Genomic DNA, 24,373 nt, shown 5'->3' with positions numbered 1-24,373 from the left:
CCGCACTGTCGGAGGGGCAGCACTGAGGGAGCGCCGCACTGTCGGAGGGGCAGTACTGAGAGAGTGCTGCACTGTCGGAGGGGCAGTACTGAGGGAGCGCCGCACTGTCGGAGGGGCAGTACTGAGGGAGCGCCGCACTGTCGGAGGGGCAGTACCAAGGAAGCGCTGCACTGTCGGAGGGGCAGTACTGAGGGAGTGCCGCACTGTCGGAGGGGCAGTACTGAGGGAGCGCCGCACTGTCGGAGGGGCGGTACTGAGGGAGCGCCGCACTGTCGGAGGGGCGGTACTGAGGGAGCGCCGCACTGTCGGAGGGGCGGTACTGAGGGAGCGCCGCACTGTCGGAGGGGCGGTACTGAGGGAGCGCCGCACTGTCGGAGGGGCAGTACTGAGGGAGCGCCGCACTGTCGGACAGGCGGTACTGAGGGAGCGCCGCACTGTCGGAGGGGCGATACTGAAGGATCGCCGCACTGTCGGAGGGGCAGTACTGAGGGAGCGCCGCAGTGTCGGAGGGGCAGTACTGAGGGAGCGCCGCACTGTCGGAGGGGCTGTACTGAGGGAGCGCCGCACTGTCGGAGGGGCGGTACTGAGGGAGCGCCGCAGTGTCGGAGGGGCAGTACTGAGGGAACGCCGCACTGTCAGAGGGGCTGTCTTTCGAATGAGACGTTAAACCAAGGCCCCTGTCCTCTCAGCTGGACGTAAAAGATCCCACAGCCACTACTTCAAAGAAGAGCAGGGGGAGTTCTCCCCATTTATATTGCGTCTTCACAACCTCAGGCTTTACAGCAAATGAAGCACTTGTTTTGAATGTAGTCAATGTTGCAGCACTCCCTCAGTACTGCCCCTCCGACAGTGCAGCACTCCCTCAGTACCGCCCCTCCGACAGTGCGGCGCTGCCTCAGTACCGCCCCTCCGACAGTGCGGCGCTGCCTCAGTACCGCCCCTCCGACAGTGCGGCGCTGCCTCAGTACTGCACTGAGAGTCTCGGCCTGGATTTTTGTGCTCGAGTCTCTGGAGTGGGACTCGAACCCACAACCTTCTGACTCAGACGAGAAAGAGAGCGAGAGAGAGAGAGTGCTGCCCACTGAGCCACGACCGACACCTAATCCTCAGCTGTTAGCCACAGACTGGCTCTGAAGTGGGATCCCTGGCTTATTTCTCCCCCTTCTATCCTCACTTGGGTCACGCGCCAATTATAGTATCTGAAGCAATACCTCAGCTGGGATCAGTAATCAACAAGCACGTGGATGGGACTTGCGGCCTTCCTACTTAGTGTGGCTCGGAGAAGGAGGTTCGACCTCTGCCCACTCGACAGCCCCAATGTGATTTTAGCGTGTTCCTGACTCTGCTTTTTTCTCCTCTTTCAGCTATGCGAGAGGGGAGGCCCGGGAGTGCATGTCGTCCTGGGAAACGAGGCCTGTGATCTGGACTCCATGGTTTCTGCCATCGCGTTTGCTTACTTCCTAGCCAAGGTCAGTGCGCACCCCACACACGCACGCAACGCTCCACACACACGCAACGCACACAGACACACACGTACGCAATGCACGCACACACACAATTCACACACAGACACGCATGCAATTCACATAGACACACGCGCACACACACACACACAGACGCACACACGCAACGCACACGCACCGCACAGACACACACACAGCGCACGCACACACACACACACACACACGTACGCACACACAATTCTCACACAGACACGCATGCAATTCACATACAGACACACGCACGCAATGCACACACTTTTTTTCAAATTAATTACCGGTATATATTTGCTTTTGTTGTCATTCAAAACTCTCTGCACCAAGTCCCGTTCACCCATCGCCCCCTGTGCTCGCCGATTTACATTGGCAGAGCAGGGGGAGTTCTCCCTGGTGTCCTGGGGCCAATATTTATCCCTCAATCAACATCACTCGATGATCACATTGCTGTGCGCGGGAGCTTGCTGTGCGCAAATTGGCTGCTGCGTTTCCTACATTACAACAGTGACCACACTTCAAAAAAAAAAGTACTTCATTGGCTGTAAAGCGCTTTGGGACATGCTGAGGTGGTGAAAGGCGCTGGAGAAATGCGAGCCTGTTTTATTTTTCTTTCTCTGCTATGCTGTTTCTATTTAGCTTGTTGGTGCCCAGCACAGTGGGTCTTGGGCCATCACCCAGGGGTCTCAATAATCCAAGGGAAGAAATCGATAATAACTTGTCCGCGGTTGAATTCTGCCTCAGGGCTTTGTTCTGTTTTATAGACGTCACTGGCCCAGAAGACGGCGTTCGTGCCCGTCCTGAATATCCCGCGCTCGGACTTTCCTTTGCGAGCCGAGTGCACGTTCCTCCTCCGGGAGACCCGGCTTTCCGAAGCCCTGCTGATATTCCGAGATGAGGTCGATCTCCACGAGCTGCGCAGGACCGGCCGACTGACCCTGACGCTGGTCGATCACAACGTCCTGCCCAGGTACTCGAAACCAAAAACGCTGTTACGAGGAGGGGTGGGAAATCCACCGATTTGTTTTTTTTTAATATATCGGAATAAAATGGAGTTTTGACAGAGTAAATATAATTCAACTTTATTGTCATTGCACAAGTACATGAACAATGAAATGTGATCTTGCAAGCTCCCATGACTGGGAGAAGCAAAGCCGCTGCGTCGGTGCGCGCCGCCATTCCATTTCCACCATTCCTCCTGTCCGACAATCTTCAGCCCAACGCCCGGGCCTGCTCACCAGCCGCTCCTCCTTCCGTGACCTTCTCACCAACCGCCCCTCCTCGGGGCTCCTTCCGTGACCTTCTGCACCTGGTCTTCCCTGATGGTCACTCCTCCAGGTACTAACCAGACCAGGCCTGGCTCTGCTTAGCTTCCAAGCCTTGCCAGTGACCCTGACCCTGTCCCTAGTCCCAGGAGCTCCCTCAGTACTGTTTCCACCGGCAGGTGGGTCGGTAACCAGAGGACACACAAGAACATAAGACGTAGGAGCAGGAGTAGGCCATTCGGCCCCTCGAGCCTGCTCCGCCATTCAATGAGATCATGGCTGATCTGATCTTGGCCTCAACTCCATTTCCCTGCCCGCTCCCCATAACCCTCGACTCCCTTATCGTTCAGAAGTCTGTCTTATCTCCACCTTAAATATATTCAAACACAGATTTAAGATAATTGGCAAAAGAACCAGAGGGGAAGATGAGGGAAAAAATATTTACACAGCGAGTTGTTATGATCCAATTCTGACCTCTTGCGCATCCCCCCGATTTCCATCGCTCCACCATTGCCGGCCGTGCCTTCAGCCGCCTGGGCCCCAAGCTCTGGAATTCCCTCCCTAAACCTCTCCGCCTCTCTCTCTCTCCTCCCTAAAACCGACCTCTGTGACCAAGCTTTGGTCGCCTTTTTTTATTCGTTCATGGGATGTGGGCCCTAGATTGATACCTGGGATGGCAGGAATGACGTATGAGGAGAGATTGGGTCGATTGGGCTTATACTCGTTGGAGTTCAGAAGAATGAGAGGGGATCTGATTGAAACGTATAAAATTCTAACAGGACTAGACAGACTAGATGCAGGAAGGATGTTCCCGATGGCCGGGGGAGTCCAGAACCAGGGGTCACAGTCTAAGGATAAGGGGTGAGCCATTTAGGACAGAGATGAGGAGGAATTTCTTCACCCAGTGGTGAACCTGTGGAATTCTCTACCACAGAAGGCAGTTGAGGCCAATTCATGAAATATATTCAAGAAGGAGTTAGATATATTTCTTGAGGCTAAAGGGATCAAGGGATTTGGGGAGAAGGCAGGGACAGGATACTGAATTTGGATGATCAGCAATGATCTCATTGAATGGCGGAGCAGGCTCGAGGGGCCGAATGGCCTCCTTCTGCTCCTATCTTCTATGTTTCTATGGGCGTCGCTGGCGAGGCCGGCATTAATTACCCATCCCCTAACTGCCCTTGAGAAGGTGGTGGTGAGCCGCCTTCTTGAACTGTTGCAGTCCGTGTGGTGAAGGCGCTCCCTGTTCTGATATCTCCTTATGTGGCTCGGTGTCAAAGTTTTTTTTGATAACAACTCCCGCGAAGCGCCCTGGGACGTTTTACTACATTAAAGGCGCTGTATAAATGCAAGTTGTTGTTGTGATCGGGAACGCGCTGCCTGAAAGCTCGGCGGAAGCAGATTCAATAGTGACTTTCAAAAGTAAATTTGTAAAGGAAAAATGTGCAGGGGTACGGGGGAGGGAAAGAGCAGGGGCGGGGGGGTGGGGGGGGAGAGTGGGACGAATTGGAGAGCTCTTTCAAAGAGCCGGCACAGGCACGATGGGCCGAATGGCCTCCGCCTGTGCGGTGGGATTTCCTTTTGAAGGGGGGGGGGGAATTCCTCTTTGTTGGAAGATGGGTGAATGCTGACGTCTGTCTGATCATCGGCCTCCGAACAAAAGCACGGGGACGCGGAGCTCCGTGTGATTTTTGTCAGCAGGTTGTTGGTGGCGGAGGGGGTGATATCGTCGCCCCTTGTTACAAAATTTGCTCTCGAGTTGTTGGCAGGGTGTTTAGGACGGTTAGAAAAGGCCGCTACCAACAGAAGTGATGAATTCGGGACGGAGTTCCGGGCGAGGGTGGTAGAGACACATTGTGGAATCGGTTAAACAGTTGGCGGGGGTTTTACTGGATGGATGAGGTAGGATGGGCTGAATGGCCTTCTACTGTCAGCTGAGGCTCAGTGGGCAGCACTCTCTCTCTCACCTCTGAGTCAGAAGGTCGTGGGTTCGAGTCCCAGTCCAGAGACTTGAGCACAAAAATCCAGGCCGACAGTCCCAGTGCAGTACTGAGGGAGCGCCGCACTGTCGGAGGGGCAGTACTGAGGGAGCGCCGCACTGTCGGAGGGGCAGTACTGAGGGAGCGCCGCACTGTCGGAGGGGCGGTACTGAGGGAGCGCCGCACTGTCGGAGGGGCGGTACTGAGGGAGCGCCGCACTGTCGGAGGGGCGGTACTGAGGGAGCGCCGCACTGTCGGAGGGGCAGTACTGAGGGAGCGCCGCACTGTCGGAGGGGCGGTACTGAGGGAGCGCCGCACTGTCGGAGGGGCGGTACTGAGGGAGCGCCGCACTGTCGGAGGGGCGGTACTGAGGGAGCGCTGCACTGTCGGAGGGGCGGTACTGAGGGAGCGCCGCACTGTCGGAGGGGCAGTACTGAGGGAGCGCCGCACTGTCGGAGGGGCGGGACTGAGGGAGCACCGCACTGTCGAAGGGGCGGTACTGAGGGAGCGCCGCAATGTCGGAGGGGCAGTACTGAGGGAGCGCCGCACTGTCGGAGGGGCGGTACTGAGGGAGCGCCGCACTGTCGGAGGGGCGGGACTGAGGGAGCACCGCACTGTCGGAGGGGCGGTACTGAGGGAGCGCCGCACTGTCGGAGGGGCAGTACTGAGGGAGCACCGCACTGTCGGTGGGGCAGTACTGAGGGAGCGCCGCAATGTCGGAGGGGCAGTACTGAGGGAGCGCCGCACTGTCGGAGGGGCAGTACTGAGGGAGCGCCGCACTGTCGGAGGGGCAGTACTGAGGGAGCACCGCACTGTCGGAGGAGCAGTACTGAGGGAGCGCCGCACTGTCGGAGGGGCAGTACTGAGGGAGCACCGCACTGTCGGAGGAGCAGTACTGAGGGAGTGCTGCACTGTGGGAGGGGAAGTACTGAGGGAGCGCCGCAATGTCGGAGGTGCAGTACTGAGGGAGCGCCGCACTGTGGGAGGGGAAGTACTGAGGGAGTGCCGCAATGTCGGAGGTGCAGTACTGAGGGAGCGCCGCAATGTCGGAGGTGCAGTACTGAGGGAGCGCCGCACTGTCGGAGGGGCAGTACTGAGGGAGCGCCGCACTGTCGGAGGGCCAGTACTGAGGGAGCTCCGCACTGTCGGAGGGGCGGTACTGAGGGAGCGCCGCACTGTCGGAGGGGCAGTACTGAGGGAGCGCCGCACTGTCGGAGTGGCCGTCTTTCAGATGAGAGGTTAAACCGAGGCCCCGTCTGCCATCTTGTGTAGTCGTAAACAATCCCAGGGCATTATTCGAAGAAGCGCAAGGGGGAGTTCTCCCCGGTGTTTTGCCAGCAACACCTAAACCAGATGATCTGGTCATTATCACATTGCTGTTTGCGGGAGCTTGCTGTGCGCAAATTGGCTGCCGCGTTTCCTACATTACAACAGCGACCACACTTCAAAAAACAAAGTACTTGATTGGCTGTAAAGCGCTTGGGGACGTCCTGAGGTGGTGAAAGGTGCGGGAGAAATGCAGGTTCTTTTGTTCTGATCCATCTTTGTCTTGTGACCCTCTGAACAGTAACCGTCATGAATCTTATCGTGACTCATGCAGTAACACTGGGCGGCCAGCTGGCGGCACCGTCCAAGGAGTATAAATACTCGGGCATGGGCCCAGCTTGCTCAGGATGTTTCTGTAACCAGGAACTAGTGATTGTAACTAGAAATCTCATGGTTTTGAAACAGCCTTGTTTTATATTCAAACCAAGCACTCAGTAGTCTTTTTACATCAGTAACTACAGTTCTGCAGGAACCATAAGGCTTGGTATTGTGAGCCATTAGTGTCTGGGTGTACTAATGCTTGGGGGTTTGCCCTTGTGTCAATGTACCTTTACTGTATTTCTCTTCCCCCCACTCCCCCCTTTCTCCCCCATAGAGGTGACGCAGCCCTGGAGGAAGTGGTGATGGAGGTGATCGACCACCGACCCGTGGAGCGTCCCTCCAGCCCTGGCTGTGTAGTGACTGCTGAGCCCGTGGGGTCCTGCACGACGCTGGTGACCGAGCGGATTGTGCAAAGAGCGCCCGGCATGCTGGACAAGCAGCTCGCTTATATACTGCGCAGTAAGAGCTCTAACTGGGATCTCTGACGCGCGGATGGGACGTGGTTTTAGTTACGAGGGTTGGGGAGAGAGATCCAGTTGCATTGGTGGCGAAGAGGAATCTACATATGGGTTCAATATAGAGTCAAAACAGCACAGAAGGAGGCCATTCGGCCCATTGAGTCCGTGCCGGCTCTCTGCAGAGCGATCCAGTCAGTCCCATTCCCCCGCTCTATCCCCGTAGCCCTGCAAGTTTATTTCCCTCCAGTGCCTATCCAGTCTCCCCTTGAAAACATTCAGTGTCTCCGCTTCCACCACTTCCGTCGGCAGCGAGTTCCAGGTCCTCACCACTCGCTGCGTAAACAAGTTTTTCCTCACGTCCCCCCTGTATCTCTTGCCCAAAACCTTAAATCTGTGTCCCCTAGTCCTTGTACCATCAACTACTGGGAACAGCCTTTCCCCATCTAGCCTATCCAAACCCGTCATAATCTTGTCCACCTCGATCAAATCGCCCCTCAACCTCCTTTGCTCTAATGAAAACAAATCCAGCTTCTCCAACCTGTCCTTGTAGCTAAGATCCCCCATCCCCGGAACCATTGTGGTAAATCTCCTCTGCACCCTCTCAAGGGCCTTCACATCCTTCCTAAAGTGTGGTGACCAGAACTGGACGCAATACTCCAGTTGTGGCCTAACCAGCGCTTTATAAAGGTTCAGCATAACTTCTCTACTTTTGTACTCAGTACCTCTCTTTATGAAGCCCAAGATCCCATATGCTTTACTAACCACTCTCTCGATATGTCCCGCCACCTTCAGGGACCGATGCACATTAACTCCCAGGTCCCTCTGTCCCGGCAAACTCTTTAAAACTGTGCCATTAAGTGTATATTGCCTCTCCCTGTTCCTTCTGTCAAAATACACCACCTCACACGTTAATATGTTTTCATCTCTTATAGGGGCCATAAATATAAGATAAGTCACGAATAAATCCAATAAGGAGAAACTTCTTTACCCAGAGAGTGGTGAGAATGTGGAACTCGCTACCACAGGGAGTGGTTGAGGCGAAGAGCGTCGATGCATTTAAGGGGAAGCTAGATAAACACATGAGGGAGAAAGGAATAGAAGGATATGCTGATGGGGTGAAATGAAGAGGGGCGGGCGGAGGCTGGTGTGGAGCAGAAAAACCGGCACGGAGCAGTTGGGCTGAATGGTCTGTGTCTGTGCTGTTAATAGAAACATAGAAGATAGGAGCAGGAGTAGGCAATTCGGCCCCTCGAGCCTGCTCCACCATTCAATGCGATCATGGCTGATCATCCAAATTCAGTACCCTGTCCCTGCCTTCTCCCCATATCCCTTGATCACTTTAGCCTTAAGAAATATATCCAACTCCTTCTTGAATATATTTAAAGAATTGGCCTCTACTGCCTTCTGTGGTAGAGAATTCCACAGGTTCACCACTCTCTGGATGAAGAAATTCCTCCTCATCTCTGTCCTAAATGGCTTACCCCTTATCCTTAGACTGTGACCCCTGGTTCTGGACTCCCCGACCATCGGGAACATCCTTCCTGCATCTAGTCTGTCCAGTCCTGTTAGAATTTTATAAGTTTCAATGAGATCCCCTCTCATTCTTCTAAACTCCAGCGAGTATAAGCCCAATCGACCCAATCTCTCCTCATAAGTCATTCCTGCCATCCCAGGTATCAGTCTGGTGAATCTTCGCTGAACTCCCTCCATGGCAAGAACATCCTTCCTCAGATAAGGCGACCAAAACTGCACACAATACTCAAGATGTGGTCTCACCAAGGTCCTGTACAACTGCAGCAAGACATCCTTGCTCCTGTACTCAAACCCTCTCGCTACGAAGGCCAACATACCATTTGCCTTCTTAACCACCTGCTGCACCTGCATGCTTACCTTCAGCGACTGGTGCACAAGGACACCCAGGTCTCGTTGCACTTCCCCTTCTCCCAATCTATTGCCGTTCAGATAATAATCTGCCTTCCTGTTTTTGCCACCAAAGTGGATAACCTCGCATTTATCCACGTTATATTGCATCTGCCATGCTTCTGCCCAATCACCCAACCTGTCCAAATCATCCTGGAGTTTCTCGGCATCCTCCTCACAGCACACACCCACCCAGCTTTGTGTCATCTGCAAACTTGGAGATATTACATCTAGTTCCCTCGTCTAGATCATTTATATATATTGTGAATAGCTGGGCCGAATGGCCTGGTTCTGTGCTGTTAATACTTTGTAATACTTTGGAGTAATTGTGTGGCGTTTGGTGGGAAGGCTGACTCCTTCATCGCTTGCCCCCTGCAGGTACCATCGTGCTGGACTGCATCAACATGGCCCCAGAGGCGGGGAAAGTCACGCCAAAGGACACAGAGTACGTTGCCGCACTGGAATCCAGGTTTTGTGACCTCCCGCCCAGGACCGCTGCGTTTGAGTCGCTGCAGAAGGCCAAGTTTGACGTCGGCGGTAAAACGATCTCCCTATTACACGGGAGCGATCGGGTTCGTGGTGGGGCAGGAAGGAGGGTGGGGAGGCAGAAGATGAACGGAAAAATATTGGGGAATGCACAAGGTCCCGCCCGAAGCACGGTTTATTTTGCCCCTCTTTCGGTCGCTCTCTCTCGCCTCCGAGTCAGACGGTCGTGGGTTCAAGTCCCACTCCAGAGACTTAAGCGCATAATCTAATCGTTCTGGACTCCATATTATAAAAATGACATCAAGGCACTGGAGAGGGGGCAAAAAAGATTTACAAGGATGATACCAGAACTGAGAGGTTATACCCATCAGGAAAGACTGAACAGGCTGGGGCTCTTTTCTCTAGAAAGGAGAAGGCTGAGGGGTGACCTGATCGAGGTCTTTAAGATTATGAAAGGGTTCGATAGGGTAGACGTAGAGAAGATGTTTCCACTTGTGGGGGGGTAGGCCAGAACTAGGGACTGTCAATATAAGAGAGTCACTAATAAACCCAATGGGGAATTCAGGAGAAACTTCTTTACCCAGAGAGTGGTGAGAATGTGGAACTCGCTACCACAGGGAGTGGTTGAGGTGAATAGTATCGATGCATTTAAGGGGAGGCTGGATAAACACATGACGGAGAAAGGAATAGAAGGATATGGTGATGGGGTGAGATGAAGAGGGGTGGGAGGAGGCTGGTGTGGAGCATAAACACCGGCACGGAGCAGATGGGCCGAATGGCCTGTTTCTGTGCTGTAGATATGTAACTTTAGTCCAGGCCGACACTCTCAGTGCCAGAACTGAGGCGGTGCTGTTATAATGTAGGAAACACAGCAGCCAATTTGCACACAGCAAGTTCCCACAAACAGCAATGTGATAATGACCAGATCATCTGTTTCAGTGATGTTGGTTGAGGGATAAATATTGGCCCCAAGACACCAGGGAGAACTCCCCGCCGCTCTTCCTCGAAATAGTGCCACGGGATCTTTTACGTCCACCCAAGAGAGCAGACGGGGCCTCGGTTTAACGTGTCATCTGAAAGACGGCACCTCCGACAGGGCGGCACTCCCTCAGTACTGCCCCTCCGACAGTGCGGCGCTCCCTCAGTACGGCCCCTCCGACAGTGCGGCTCTCCCTCAGTACCGCCCCTCCGACAGTGCGGCGCTCCCTCAGTACCGCCCCTCCGACAGTGCGGCGCTCCCTCAGTACCGCCCCTCCGACAGTGCGGCGCTCCCTCAGTACCGCCCCTCTGAGAGTGCGGCGATCCCTCAGTACCGCCCCTCTGACAGTGCGGTGCTCCCTCAGTACTGCCCCTCCGACAGTGCGGCGCTCCCTCAGTACTGCCCCTCCGACAGTGCGGCGCTCCCTCAGTACTGCCCCTCCGACAGTGCAGCGTTCCCTCAGTACCGCCCCTCCGACAGTGCGGCGCTCCCTCAGTACTGCCCCCTCCGACAGTGCGGCGCTCCCTCAGTACTGCCCCCTCCGACAGTGCGGCGCTCCCTCAGTACTGGCACTGGGAGTGTCAGTCTAGATTTTTGTGTTCAAGTCTCTGGAGTGGGGCTCGAACCCACGGCCATTCTGACTGGAGGCGAGGCTGCTACCCCCTGAGCCACAGCTGACACCTATTTGAGGACAAATAGAGATTGTTGAGGGGGAGACGGTGGGGAGGGAGCGAAATTCTGTTCTGTCGCTATAAATCGTTTTGTTCTGTCCAGGGTTGACCACCGAGCAGATGTTGAGAAAGGACTTGAAGGTTGTGTCTGGTGGGGATCTTCGCTTGGCCATCAGTGCCGTCTACATGAGGCTTGAGGTAGGAAGGTTTGAAGGATCAGTCTAAAGTAAAGAAAGACTCGCATTTCTCCAGCGCCTTTCCCCACCTCAGGACATCCCAAAGCCCTTCACAGCCAATGAAGTACTTTTTTTGAAGTTTGGTCGCTGTTGTAATGTGGGAAACACGGCAGCCAATTTGCACACAGCAAGCTCCCACAAACAGCAATGTGATAATGACCAGATCGTCTGTATTTTAGTGATGTTGGTTGAGGGATAAATATTGGCCCCAGGACACCGGGGAGAACTCCCCCTGCTCTTCTTCCAATAGTGGCCGTGGGATCTTTTACACTCACCTGAGAGGGCAGACGGGGCCTCGGTTTAACGTCACATCCGAAAGACAGCACCTCCGACAGTGCGGCGCTCCCTCAGTACTGCCCCTCCGACAGAGCGGCGCTCCCTCAGTACTGCCCCTCCAACAGTGCGGCGCTCCCTCAGTACTGCCCCTCCGACAGTGCGGCGCTCTCTCAGTACTGCCCCTCCGACGGTGCGGCGCTCCCTCAGTACTGCCCCTCCGACGGTGCGGCGCTCCCTCAGTACTGCCCCTCCGACGGTGCGGCGCTCCCTCAGTACCGCCCCTCCGACAGTGCGGTGCTCCTTCAGTACTGCCCCTCCGACGGTGCGGCGCTCCCTCAGTACTGCCCCTCCGACAGTGCGGCGCTCCCTCAGTACCGCCCCTCCGACAGTGCTGCGCTCTCTCAGTACTGCCCCTCCGACAGTGCGGCGCTCTCTCAGTACTGCCCCTCCGACAGTGTGGCGCTCCCTCAGTACTGCCCCTCCGACAGTGCGGCGCTCCCTCAGTACCGCCCCTCCGACAGTGCGGCGCTCTCTCAGTACTGCCCCTCCGACAGTGCGGCGCTCTCTCAGTACTGCCCCTCCGACAGTGCGGCGCTCTCTCAGTACTGCCCCTCCGACAGTGCGGCGCTCTCTCAGTACTGCCCCTCCGACAGTGCGGCGCTCCCTCAGTACCGCCCCTCCGACAGTGCTGCGCTCCCTCAGTACTGCACTGGGAGTGTCAGTCTGGATTTTGTGCTCAAGTCTCTGGAGTGGCGACTCAAACCCATGGCCTTCTGATTCAGAGGCGAGAGAGAGTGCTGCCCACTGAGCCACGGCTGACACACGGCCGCTTTCTTCAAACACACAAGAGCATTTCGCCCGTCGAAGTTTGAAGTAAGTTTTCCTTTTTCCGTTGTTCCATACTCTGTCTCGAGCTGGCAATGTGTGTGAATCTCAGGAAGGATATACTGGCCTCGGAGTGGGTGCAGCGCAGATTCGGCAGAATGATACCCGGGCTAAAAGTGTTAAATCACGAGGGGAGCTTGCATGTTCCACATTACGACAGTGACTACACTTAAAGTGCTCTGGGACGTCCTGAGGTGGTGATAGGCGCTCCATAAATGCAAGTCTTTTTGTCTTTACAGACTAGGCTTGTATTCCCTCGAATATAGATGATTAAGGGGTGATCTAATCGAGGTCTTTAAGATGATTAAAGGAGTCGATCGGGTAGAGCGAGAGAAACTATTTCCTCTGGTGGGGGGAGTCCAGAACAAGGGGGGGGGCGTCACCTTAAAATTAGAGCCAGGCCGTTCAGGGGCGATGTCAGGAAGCACTTCTTCACACAAAGGGTGGTGGAAATCTGGAACTCTCCCCCTCAAAAATGCTGTCGAGGCTGGGGGTCAATTGGAAATTTCAAAACTGCGATCGATAGATTTTTGTTGGGTAAGGGGATTAAGGGTTACGGAAGCAAGGTGGGTAGACGGAGGTAAGATACGGATCAGCCGTTGACGTAATAAAACTCACTACGCACTTGGTTTGAGTGTAAAGCAAGGCTTTAATCAACTTGTTTCAGAACATGGAGGTCTAGTTGTACTTCACTAGTTCCTTGTCTTACAAAATGTCCCTGGGCAAGCTGGGCCCACGCCCGAGTATTTATACTCCTTGGACGGCGCCACCAGCTGGCCGTCCAGTGTTATTTCATGAGTAGTTTCTTTATGATGATGAGATTTATAACAGCTGTGATCTGATTGAATGGTGGAGCGGGCTCGAGGGGCTGAACGGCCTCCTCCTGTTCCTGTGCTCACCACCGCCCTCTCAAGGGGGCAACTAGGGGACGGGCAATAAATGCCGGCCTTGCCAGCGACGCCCGCATCCCGAGATTGAATTTTTAGAACTGCAAGTGAACGTCGGGGGAGGAGGGGATCGGTCTTGGCTGCGGTGCACTCCGTGGCTGAATAGCCACGCGACTCTGTGGTGGGCGGCGCAGGTCGGGCTGTGTCCCGCTGGCGTTAGTTTGGTTTGCTCTGCTCTGGCCAATCGAGTTGACCCTCCCCTCTGACCCTTTCTCGCAGGATTTACTGACACGCCCTTACTTGAAGAAGGAGTTTGAGGAATTCTGTCGGGCGGGAAGCTACAGCGTTCTCATTGCCATGACGATCTCCTTCAGCAAGGAGAACGAGCCTTTCCGACAGTTGGCAGTCTACAGTCCTCGCAGCGACTTGAGAGAGTTGGTATGTTTTCGAGAACGAGTGTGGGGGTCGGGGGGTTTCGGAAGGCCGAGCGGTCTATTTCAGCGCTGCTGTAGGGATAGAAAACAAACGGGAGGATTCGGAGAGCCACCTCACACCGCCCCCCCCCGTCCCCAGGGCCAGACTGAACCCGATGAATAGAACGGGTCCGGTGCAGGGTCGGCTTTGTAGCTTGAAGTTGGCCTCAGCACCTTCGGGCGGGACGGGCGGAGGGGTAGGAACCCAGCCAGGGCTCCTGCTCCTGATCGCCACACAGTGACTCCTGCTGGGTAAGTGCGTATGCGTGGGAGGGGGTGGGGGAAACAGAATCGAGCTGGGCTTGCGATGCTTTCCATGGTTAAATAGCCTGCCTCGATAGGCTCACGGGAGGAGAGCGGCCGCTTGGGCGAGGTAAGCGGGAGGCAGCTGGTGCTGGCGGGATTGTACCGCGACGAGAGTTTTAGTACCTTTGGCCGGGAGGGTGGGGAAGGAGTATGATGGTGCTGCACTGTGAATAGAGCCATAGAGTTATACAGCACAGAAAGAGGCCCTTCGGCCCATCGTGTCTGCGCCGGCCATCAAGCCCTGTCTATTCTAATCCCATTTTCCAGCACTTGGTCCGTAGCCTTGTATGCTATGGCGTTTCAAGTGCTCATCTAAATGCTTCTTGAATGTTGTGAGGGTTCCTGCCTCTACCACCCTTTCAGGCAGTGAGTTCCAGATTCCAACCACCCTCTGGGTGAAAAAGTTTTTCCTCAAATCCCCTCTAAACCTCCTGCCCCTTACCTTGAAACTATGCCCCCTGGTTATTGACCCCTCTACTAAAGGGGAAAATGTCCTTTCTATCTACCCTATCTATGCCCCTCATAATTTTGTACACCTCAATCAGGTCCCCTCTCAGCCTTCTCTGCTCTAAGGAAAACAACCCCAGCCTGTCCAGTCTCTCCTCATAGCTGAAGCGCTCCAGCCCAGGTAACATCCTGGTGAATCTCCTCTGCACCCTCTCTAATGCAATCACATCCTTCCTATAGTGTGGCGACCAGAACTGCCCACAGTATTCCAGCTGTGGCCTAACTAACGTTTTGTACAGCTCCATCATAACCTCCCTGTTCTTGCCTTCATTAGCCGAAACTTATAAAATTCTAACAGGACCAGACAGACTAGATGCAGGAAGGATGTTCCCGATGGCTGGGGGAGTCCAGAACCAGGGGTCACAGTCTAAGGATAAGGGGTAAGCCATTTAGGACAGAGATGAGGAGGAATTTCTTCACCCAGAGAGAGTGGTGAACCTGTGGAATTCTCTACCACAGAAGGCAGTGGAGGCCAATTCATTAAATATATTCAAGAAGGAATTGGATATATTTCTTAAGGCTAAAGGGATCAAGGGATATGGGGAGAAGGCAGGGACAGGGTACTGAATTTGGATGATCAGCCATGATCTCATTGAATGGTGGAGCAGGCACGAGGGGCCGAATGGCCTACTCCTGCTCCTATCTTCTCTGTTTCTATGAGGCATAGAATATAAGTATCCCATATGCCTTTTTAACCACCTCATCTACCTGTCCTGCTGCCTTCAGGGATCTATGTACATGCACACCAAGGTCCCTCTGATCCTCTGTCCTTCCTAGGGTCCTACCATTCATTGTGTATTCCCTTGCCTTGTTAGTCCTCCCAAAATGCATCACCTCACACTTTTCAGGGTTAAATTCCATTTGCCACTGTTCTGCCCATCTGACCAACCGGTCTATATCGTCCTGTAGCCTGAGGCTTCCCTCCTCGCTATTTACCACTCCACCAATTTTTGTGTCATCTGCGAACTTACTGATCATGCCTCCTGTGGAATGTGGATTCCAATGTTCCCGTAAGTTGGTTTCTTTGGGTGTCCGGCCTCTTGAAGAGTCTGTGCGGCCTGATGTCAAAACACTACAGAGTGCTTGGTTTGAATATAAAACAAGGCTTAAATCAACTGTTTCCAAACCATGAGATTCTAGTTATAATCACTAGTTCCTGGTTACTGAAACATCCTGAGCAAGCTGGGCCCACGCCCGAGTATTTATACTCCTTGGACGGCGCCACCAGCTGGCCGCCCAGTGTTACTTCGAGTCACGATAAGATTCATGACACGGCCCATGCAAAATACCGCCCGTGCGCGTTTTTTCCTATTTAAAAGCCGCGTAGCTTAGAGGGAACATTGCCGAGTACGCGTTTTGCTTAATATATTGTAATATTACAATATGGGGGTTCTTTGAAGCTGGCATGATTGTCAATAAGGCTGTTTTTAAACAGGGATTCCTGGGCTTTAGAAATGGAGTCAGTGGGGAAAAATTCAGTTGTTTGCGCCTCCCGTTAGCACCTTAAGAGGGCGCTAATGGGGCGCAAAGCAACTAGCGCCCGGGTGCGGCGATGTTTGCGCCGCTCGCAAAATTAACTAGACATTTTGCGGCGGCGCTAAACACTACCGCCACGATCCCCTGCGCTGGCTGATCGTGATGTCAGTCGAGTGCGCAACGCCCCGGACCGGATATTGAGTGGCGCCCCCTGCCTTACCGCCTGCCGCTAGCAACAACAGGTTGAGGGGAGCGTTTTGCAGTCGGGAAGGGACTGGGGGAGCGCTATTTAAAGGCGGCCGCTTCCTGCCTTTTTTTGTTGGTGACATTTTTGCACCACGCATTCTGAGAGAGAGAGAGAGAGACTTCTGGAGAGATTCAACACTGTGTGAAGGAGTTTTGAGTACGGAGCAGCACTTTGCAGGTTCATTTTGATTTGCCCTTCCTCGCTTCGCCAGCGCTCTGAGGTAACGCCTCGCTCCTCGGCCTTTGCGCCTTAAGACAGGGGTGAAGCGCCTGATTTAGCGCTCCAATCACCTCCAGGGGCGATAAAAGCCAAGTTTGCTGTCGGAGGCGATAATTAGCGCCAGGCGCTAAACTTTGCGCACGGCCGATAATGGCGCCCCAAACAGGGCGATACTGAATTGTTCCCCCATAGAATACAAAAGCAAAGAGGTTATACTATTCAATACAAAAGCAAAATACTGCGGATGCTGGAAACCTGAAATAAAAACAGAAAATGCTGGAAATACTCAGCAGGTCAGGCAGCATCTGTGGAGAGATGCTGCCTGACCTGCTGAGTATTTCCAGCATTTTCTGTTTTTATTTATGCTATTCAGTTCTGGGCGTCACACGTTAGGAAGGATGTCGAGGCCTTGGAGAGGGTGCAGAGGAGATTTACCGGAATGGTACCGGGGGATGAGGGACTTCAGTTAGGTGGAGAGACTGAAGAAGCTGGGATTGTTCGCCTTAGAGCAGAGAAGGTTGAGGGAGGATTTAATAGAGGCGTTCAAAATCATGAAGGGTTTTGGGAGAGTAGATGGGGAGAAACTGGCAGGAAGGTCAGTAACCAGAGGACACAGTTTTAAGGTAATTGGCAAAAGAACCAGAGGGGGGAGATGAGGAGAATTTAATTTTATTTACGCAGAAAGTTGTTGTGATCTGGAATGCGCTGCCTGAAAGGGCGGTGGAAGCAGATTCAATAGTAACTTTCAAAAGAGAATTGGATAAATAGAGATGTTTCCACTTGCGGACGAGACCAGAACTGGGGGCTATAAGTATAGTTCTAGACACAAAAGGCATCAAGGGGTATGGGGAGAGAGCGGGAATATGGTATTGAGATAGAGGATCAGCCATGATCATATTGAATGGCGGAGCAGGCTCGAATGGCCGATTCCTGCTCCTATTTTTCTATAAGAGAGTCACTAATAAATCCAATGGGGAATTCAGGAGAAACTTCTTTACCCAGAGAGTGGTGAGAATGTGGAACTCGCTACCACAGGGAGTGGTCGAGGCGAATAGTATAGATGGATTTAAGGGGAAGCTGGATAAACACATGAGGGAGACACACATTAAAGGAAGAGTAGATAAATATGGGAAGCAGCGGATTTGCAGGGCTGTGGGGAGGGACTTGGTAGGCGGGGGGGCGGACTTGAGGCACGGGGCTAGTTCTGATTTGCTCTATTAACTGGGCAGAATCTAAAGATAAGGGGTAAGCCATTTAGGACAGAGATGAGGAGGAATTTCTTCACCCAGAGAGTGGTGAACCTGTGGAATTCTCTACCACACAGGGCAGTTGAGGCCAATCATTAAATATATTGAAGAAGGAGTTGGATATATTTCTTAAGGCTAAAGGGATCAAGGGATATGGGGAGAAGGCAGGGACAGGGTACTGAATTTGGATGATCAGCCATGATCGCATTGAATGGCGGAGCGGGCTCGAGGGGCCGAATGGCCTACTCCTGCTCCTATCTTCTATGTTTCTATGCCCCCCCCCCCCCCCGTCTGTGCTGTGAGCTTTTCTCGATTCTGTGGTTCCAGGTGAGCCGCGTGTTGGAGGAGTCCGAGGTGCCGTCGCTCCGGCTGATGCCAATGTACAGCCCCTGCTCGGAGATCAGCGCTTACCGCCAGGAGAACGGGCTGGCATCTCGCAAGAAGGTGCTGCCGATCGTCGAGGGCTGGCTGAAGGCCCGGCAGGCGGGGCCGGAGGCGCCCGAGCGCAGCTGCCGGGCCTGGGACGAGGGGCGCGCCGCCTCGCGGGACGAGGGGCGCGCCAGCTGCGAGGAGGAGGACGCCTGCCCCGACGAAGACGTCTGGCTGCCTCCCACCCCCATGAACAGCCTGGTGGAGGGCTGCCCGCTGGACAGCGGCCTGCCCAAGCTGACGCCGGAGGCCATTTTGGAGAAGTTCAGCAAAATGGCCGCCGAGGGCTCGTCGGACCTGGCCTCGTCCGGCCGCCGCTAGCCCGGGGGGCGGGGACCTGGACGGGTTGATGGCCTGGTTTTTTGTTGTTGTTGTTGTTAACGGGGGTGGGGGAGAGGTCGTTTAAACCAGTTGCAGTCACCGACCCTTGTGCCAGGAGCCAGTGTCCCAGGCAGCAGCGACTTTCTTGGTTCACTCCCGCGGAGGCCTCTTCAGTCCGTCCGTTCCCCTCCCCCCCCCCCCCCCCCCCCCCCCCCCCGAGTGTGGAAGGTCCACGATTCTCCCCATGGCGTCCCACACCCCCACCCCATCATCCGCCTAGGCTGGGATCAATCCCCACTCTTCCATGCAATCCTACAACACACACGAGCCTTAGGAACATTCAGCTCCTCGAGCCTGTTCCGCCATTCAATGAGATCGTGGCTGATCTGCGATCTAACTCCGTCTACCCGCCTTTGGCCCGTATCCCTTAATACCTTTGGTTAACATAGAAGATAGGAGCAGGAGTCGGCCATTCAATGCGATCATGGCTGATCATCCAAGTTCAGTACCCGGTCCCTGCTTTCTCCCCATAGCCCTTGATCCCTTTAGCCTTAAGAAATATATCCAATTCCTTCTTGAATATAGAAACAAAAAGCTATCAATCTCCAATTTAAAATTAACAACTGATCTAGCACCAATTGCCGTTTGCAGGACAGAGTTACAAACTTCTACCACCCTCTGTGTGTGGAAGTGTTTCCGAACTTCACTCCTGAAAGGTCTGGCTCTAATTTTTAGACTCTGCCCCCTAGTCCTAGAATCCCCAACCAGCGGAAATAGTTTCCCTCTCTCTACCCAATCAGTTCCCCTTAATATCTTGAAAACTTTGCTCAAATCACCCCTTAATCTTCTAAATTCCGGGGAATACAACCCTAGTTTGTGTAATCTCTCCTCGTAATTTAACCCTTGGAGCCCAGGTATCATTCTGGTTACGCTGCGCTCCCTCCGAGATCAATGTATACTCCATGGGTAGGGTGGGCCCCTTGTCGGGACAAGAATCTCTGTGTTGGCAGCCTGTGCGGTTTCATTTGGTTGGAGCCCTGTGCCTTCTTAGGGAAGGGTTGTGGGCTGTCCTTGATCTTTTTGACGCCGCGCCTGAAGCTTCTGGAGTCACGGAGAGCGGGGCGCGTCCCTAGAAGGAGAGAACGCGACCTTCGTGTCGGGCAAACGTGACGATGGGTTGCCGCGTGTGTCCGGCTTCCACGTTGGTCTGGATACACGGCTCCCGATTTCACCCTGCCGCTCTGGGCCAGTTACTGAATGGGAGCTCGGGTGCCGATCGACCGGAAGGGCGAAAATAAATTGTGGTTCCGGGAGGCCCTTCCCCCCGCCACCCGTCCCGCTTGTTGCTTCCTATACAGCTGCTGCAGTAGGCCCACCCGGAATGATGCAGCCTGACATAGGAAAACTAATAAGCACTTGGTTTGATTATAAAACAAGGCTTTAATCAACTGTTTCACAACCATGAGTTCTAGTTACATCACTAGTTCCTGGTTACAGAAACGTCCTGAGCAAGCTGGGCCCACGCCCAAGTATTTAGACTTTCCTTGGACAGCGCCACCAGCTGGCCGCCCAGTGTTATCTCGTGAGTCATTTCTACATGAATGGTGAGATTCATGACACAGCCCATCGTGCCTGCGCCAGCACTTAGCCATTAGTCCCACTCTTTCCCCCCCCCCCGCCTGCTCTCCGCCCCTCTCCCCATAGCCCTGCAGCAAATGTTTCTCCTTTGACGGGGCAAGGGGGAAGTCCAAATCATCTGGCACTGTTTCAGCGCCCCCTCCTCGCCCCACCCAAAGCTGGACAGGCCTCGACTGGAGTCCCAGTGGCGCATCCGTCAAGATGCAGGAGAGGTAGGCCAAGAGTGAGTACGACTGGTTTAAACTGCTTTGGGTTTTTTTCTCCCCCTCTTCCCTTTTTCTGTGTTACTCCCAGTGTTATCTTGCTCTCAGGGATGGAGAAATTCCCCCCCTGTCCAAAACGCCAGCACCTCCGTTTTGTGTTTGTGTTTGGTGGGAGAGGAGGGGGCAAGAATCTGTCGCTCTCGAATCTGACGCAGCGTAATCTGAGCAATAATGTGCAGCACGGGCTCGGAAGGTTACTGGTGCGGGATCCAGCACTACAGATCAGGACGATGACACGGTTTGATCCCGGGTCCGTGCTGGCTGGCTTCAGGACCCCTTCGTAAGGGGCCTCGGTGGGGAAATTGCCAATGTTCCCGTTGATTTTTTTTGGGGGGGGTGGTGGGTGAGCGGCCTCTTTAAGGGGCTGCGCGACCCGTTAAAAAAATATCGCACCCGCGCGGTTTTTCCCGTTGAAGAGTCGGCCGTGCAGCTTAAAGGGAACGTTGGAAATTGCTCCTGATCGCTGCCCAGTGACTACTCCCCACCGCCCCGGATGGATAGTGGGCGTCGCTGGGCGAGGAACGGCTGGGGAATCCCGGCACTGATACCCCTCAGAGACTCGGAGTCTAGGCTGACTCGTGAAAGGTGCGTCACTGGGGCGAGGTCCGATGTAACAGCTGCGGGAGACTGCGTCCCGGCGTGAAGCAGCCGAAAGCGAAAGTTTCTACCCCTGTGTCAGGGGGGGCAAATAGCAAAAGTCTTCCATCTTGCTTCAGAATTTCAAAAGTGCTTGTCCTTTTCAAGGGCCTGCTGGGTTTTCCTGCAAATCTGGCTTCTCCCCAAGGGTCAGAGGTGGGGATTTACAAGCAGCCGCCAATCTACAGAGACCCCCACCCCCGCTGCTCCCACCACCGCGAACCTCCGGGTGTTCCTATATAGACCGCTTCCCTCCCCTACAATGTGTACCTGAACTGTGGCGTTAAAGGGAAACGTGGGCGGGTTAAACCAGACTCTGAACCTGCGAGCAATGCCAGGGGAGGTCGACCGGTTCTCCCGCGATGCCTCCGATTTTGAAACAAAAATCGCTGAAAATATGCAACGAATGATTTATCTTAATTTTTGCGATTCAGAAGTTAATTTTTATATGATAATCTGTACGATGTGTGTGTGTGTGGGGGGGGGCGCACGGGAGGAGGGGAAATAAGTTTTACGGAATTGGGGGGGGGGTGGTGGTTGTATCCACATCGCATGGAAGGTCTGTGACATCCGAGCAGAGGCCCCCCTATGTAATTTATGTCCTCCTCCCGCCACCCCCTCCAGGGAGATGCCTGGTACCTGCTCAGTGAACCCCTCTTCACCGCCTTCTCCCCCGCCCCAGAGATTCGGGCAACGTAACTGAGATGGGGGATAGTCTCCCCATTTCCCACGCCACGGGGCAACACGTCACAGAAATGCACAGTATTTACAGCCCAGAAACAGGCCATTGGGCCCAGCTGCTCCGTGCCGGTGTTTCTGCTCCACATCAGCCTCCTCCCACCCCTCTTCATCTCACCCCATCAGCAGATCCTTCTATTCCTTTCTCCCTCATGTGTTTATCCAGCTTCCCCTTAAATGCATCTCTGCTATTGACCTCAACCACTCCCTGTGGTAGCGAGCTCCACATTCTCACCACTCTCTGAGTGAAGCAGTGTCTCCTGAATTCCCGATTGGATTTATTAGTGACTGTCTTATATTGACGGCCCCTCGTAGTAGAGGTGTGTGTAGCTGTGGGTGTGACTATGATGGGTAGCTTAAACCTGACTGAGAGGCTTGGTGGAATGGTCATGCCCAAATGAGGAGTGTGTGACACACATCACAAATTATAGATAGACGTCTCTGCGAGGGTTGAAAACCTGCTACTTCTCGGGGCCCTGAAATCACACTGTTGGTCCCAAACATACCAACACAAACGTGATTGTTTCGATTTCCTTCCTTCATTATTTTATCGGACATACTAAGAAACGTTAAAAAAATTAACGGGTTGACGCCTCCACTGAAACAGCAAGGAAAGGCATGCAATCGCCTAATTTCATGTTCAGTGCCCCTACAAGAGGTCGGACTGACACCGAGATCCATCCTAGACACACCTTTAACATCGATTGGTCACCGGGAAACATTGTTCATGGAGACGTTCACTGCCAGGCACAGAAAGCTGGTGAAGTGTTTGGCCGAGCTCGCTCTCCCCCATTAGGGCTCTCATCCCAGATGATTAAGAAACATACGGAACTCCCATCCCTTTCGTCAAGGTCCGTGTCTAACCTACGAGCTAGTGATAAAAAGCACTGCCAACCCTGTGACTGTTAATCCAGCTGTGATTCAGGGGGGTAGCGCCCTCTCTCGCCTCCGAGTCAGAAGGTCGTGGGTTCAAGTCCCGCTCCAGAGACTGGAGCGCAAAATCTCGGCTGACACTCCCAGGGCAGTACTGAGGGAGCGCCGCACTGTCGGAGGGGCAGATCTGAGGGAGCGCCGCACTGTCGGAGGGGCAGTACTGAGGGAGCGCTGCACTGTCGGAGGGGCAGTACTGAGGGAGCGCCGCACTGTCGGAGGGGCAGTACTGAGGGAGCGCCGCACTGTCGGAGGGGCAGTACTGAGGGAGCACCGCACTGTCGGAGGGGCAGTACTGAGGGAGCGCCGCACTGTCGGAGGGACAGCACTGAGGGAGCGCCGCACTGTTGGAGGGGCAGTACTGAGGGAGCGCCGCACTGTCGGAGGGGCAGTACTGAGGGAGCGCCGCACTGTCGGAGGGGCAGTACTGAGGGAGCGCCGCACTGTCGGAGGGGCAGTACTGAGGGAGCACCGCACTGTCGGAGGGGCAGTACTGAGGGAGCGCCGCACTGTCGGAGGGGCAGTACTGAGGGAGGGCCGCACCGTCGGAGGTGCAGTCTTTCAGGGGGAGACATTAAACCGAGGCCCCGTCTGCCCTCTCGGGTGGAATTGACGGATCCCAGGGCGCTATTTTGAAGAAGAGCAGAGGGAGTTCTCCCTGGTACCCTGGGCCAATATTTATCCCTCAACCACTTGAAAGAAAATCTGGGCATTATCACAGTAGTGTTTGTGGGAGCTTGCTGTGCGCAAATTGGCTGTCGCGTTTCCTACATTACAGCAGCGACTTCGCTTCAAAAGAAAAGTACTTGATTGGCTGTAAAGCGTTTTGGGAGGTCGTGCAAGGCGCTGTAGAAGAACGAGCCCTCGTCATGCTGGTGAATCCAGTCAAACTAGTTGCCCCAGAGTGCTCGCTAAACGAAAGGGATTTACCAGAAGAAAACCCTCCCTGGTCAAATCAGACGGTTCTCACAGATTCCCTCTCTTTAATTATTAATGAACTGGAAAGGCACAAACAGAACTATGCATGTTAATATTTTGGAAGCACGCAGCTTGGAACAGTTGGTTAATTTTGTTCCCCCCCCCCCCCCGCGTCTTTTTTTCGATAGGAACAACGTCACGAGGCCAGCGAAAACGTCTCGAGGGTAAATGACTTTCCAGGTGTGTCCGCTGGCCGCGTTTGAGGTCACAGGTGCGTGGGAGCGGCGAGATGGGCTCGATTTCCCCCGCCCGTGTAAGGGAGACGAAAGAGGGGGAACTGGGCGGCGGGGGGGGGGGTGAAGGATTTGGTGCCAAGAAAATGCAATTGTTTTTTTAAAAATAATTAATTAAAAAAAATTAACTACAAATCATCCAGTCTAGGTGTCGGTTTCTTCACAGCTCTGTTGGTAGCTGGGTTTAATTTTGGTCTCCTCAGTTAGTCAGATCGCTGCGGCCTCCTGCTGTCTGGTACGCCGAGTGGGGAAACTTGCAGGCTGGATTTGGTTGAAAGAAGCTCGAGGTTCGATTCGGCAATTTACAGCCTGGGATGGCAGGAATGACGTATGAGGAGAGATTGGGACGATTGGGCTTGTACTCGCTGGAGTTTAGAAGAATGAGAGGGGATCTCATTGAAACTTATAAAATTCTGACAGGACTGGACAGACTAGATGCAGGAAGGATGTTCCCGGTGGTCGGGGAGTCCAGAACCAGGGGGCACAGTCTAAGGATAAGGGGTAAGCCATTTAGGACTGAGATGAGGAGGAATTTCTTCACACACAGAGT

The 24,373-nt window shown here is 54.1% G+C and overlaps 1 protein-coding gene across 2 annotated transcripts in view; it reads left to right on the top strand.

Moving 5' to 3' along the window:
• prune1 (prune exopolyphosphatase 1) overlaps window positions 1-21,424 on the top strand; it is a 38,209-nt gene extending 16,785 nt beyond the window's left edge. For both annotated transcript variants that reach the window (XM_085978612.1, XM_085978613.1), the window contains exons 2-8: window positions 1,365-1,469; window positions 2,258-2,463; window positions 6,659-6,843; window positions 9,141-9,299; window positions 11,002-11,096; window positions 13,462-13,620; window positions 17,985-21,424. In XM_085978612.1, coding sequence (XP_085834738.1) covers window positions 1,365-1,469; window positions 2,258-2,463; window positions 6,659-6,843; window positions 9,141-9,299; window positions 11,002-11,096; window positions 13,462-13,620; window positions 17,985-18,407 — 1,332 coding nt within the window. In that variant the 3' untranslated portion in view covers window positions 18,408-21,424. The remainder of the gene's footprint in view (window positions 1-1,364; window positions 1,470-2,257; window positions 2,464-6,658; window positions 6,844-9,140; window positions 9,300-11,001; window positions 11,097-13,461; window positions 13,621-17,984) is intronic.
• The last annotated feature ends 2,949 nt before the right edge of the window (window positions 21,425-24,373 follow it).

This window comes from Somniosus microcephalus, unplaced genomic scaffold (assembly GCF_052327205.1).
Source record: "Somniosus microcephalus isolate GS21.2 unplaced genomic scaffold, FLI_Smic_1.0 unresolved_chr7, whole genome shotgun sequence".
Taxonomy (NCBI): Eukaryota; Metazoa; Chordata; class Chondrichthyes; order Squaliformes; family Somniosidae; genus Somniosus; species Somniosus microcephalus.
Note: the sequence above shows the minus strand (reverse complement) of the source record. Positions and strands in the feature narration are given on the sequence as shown.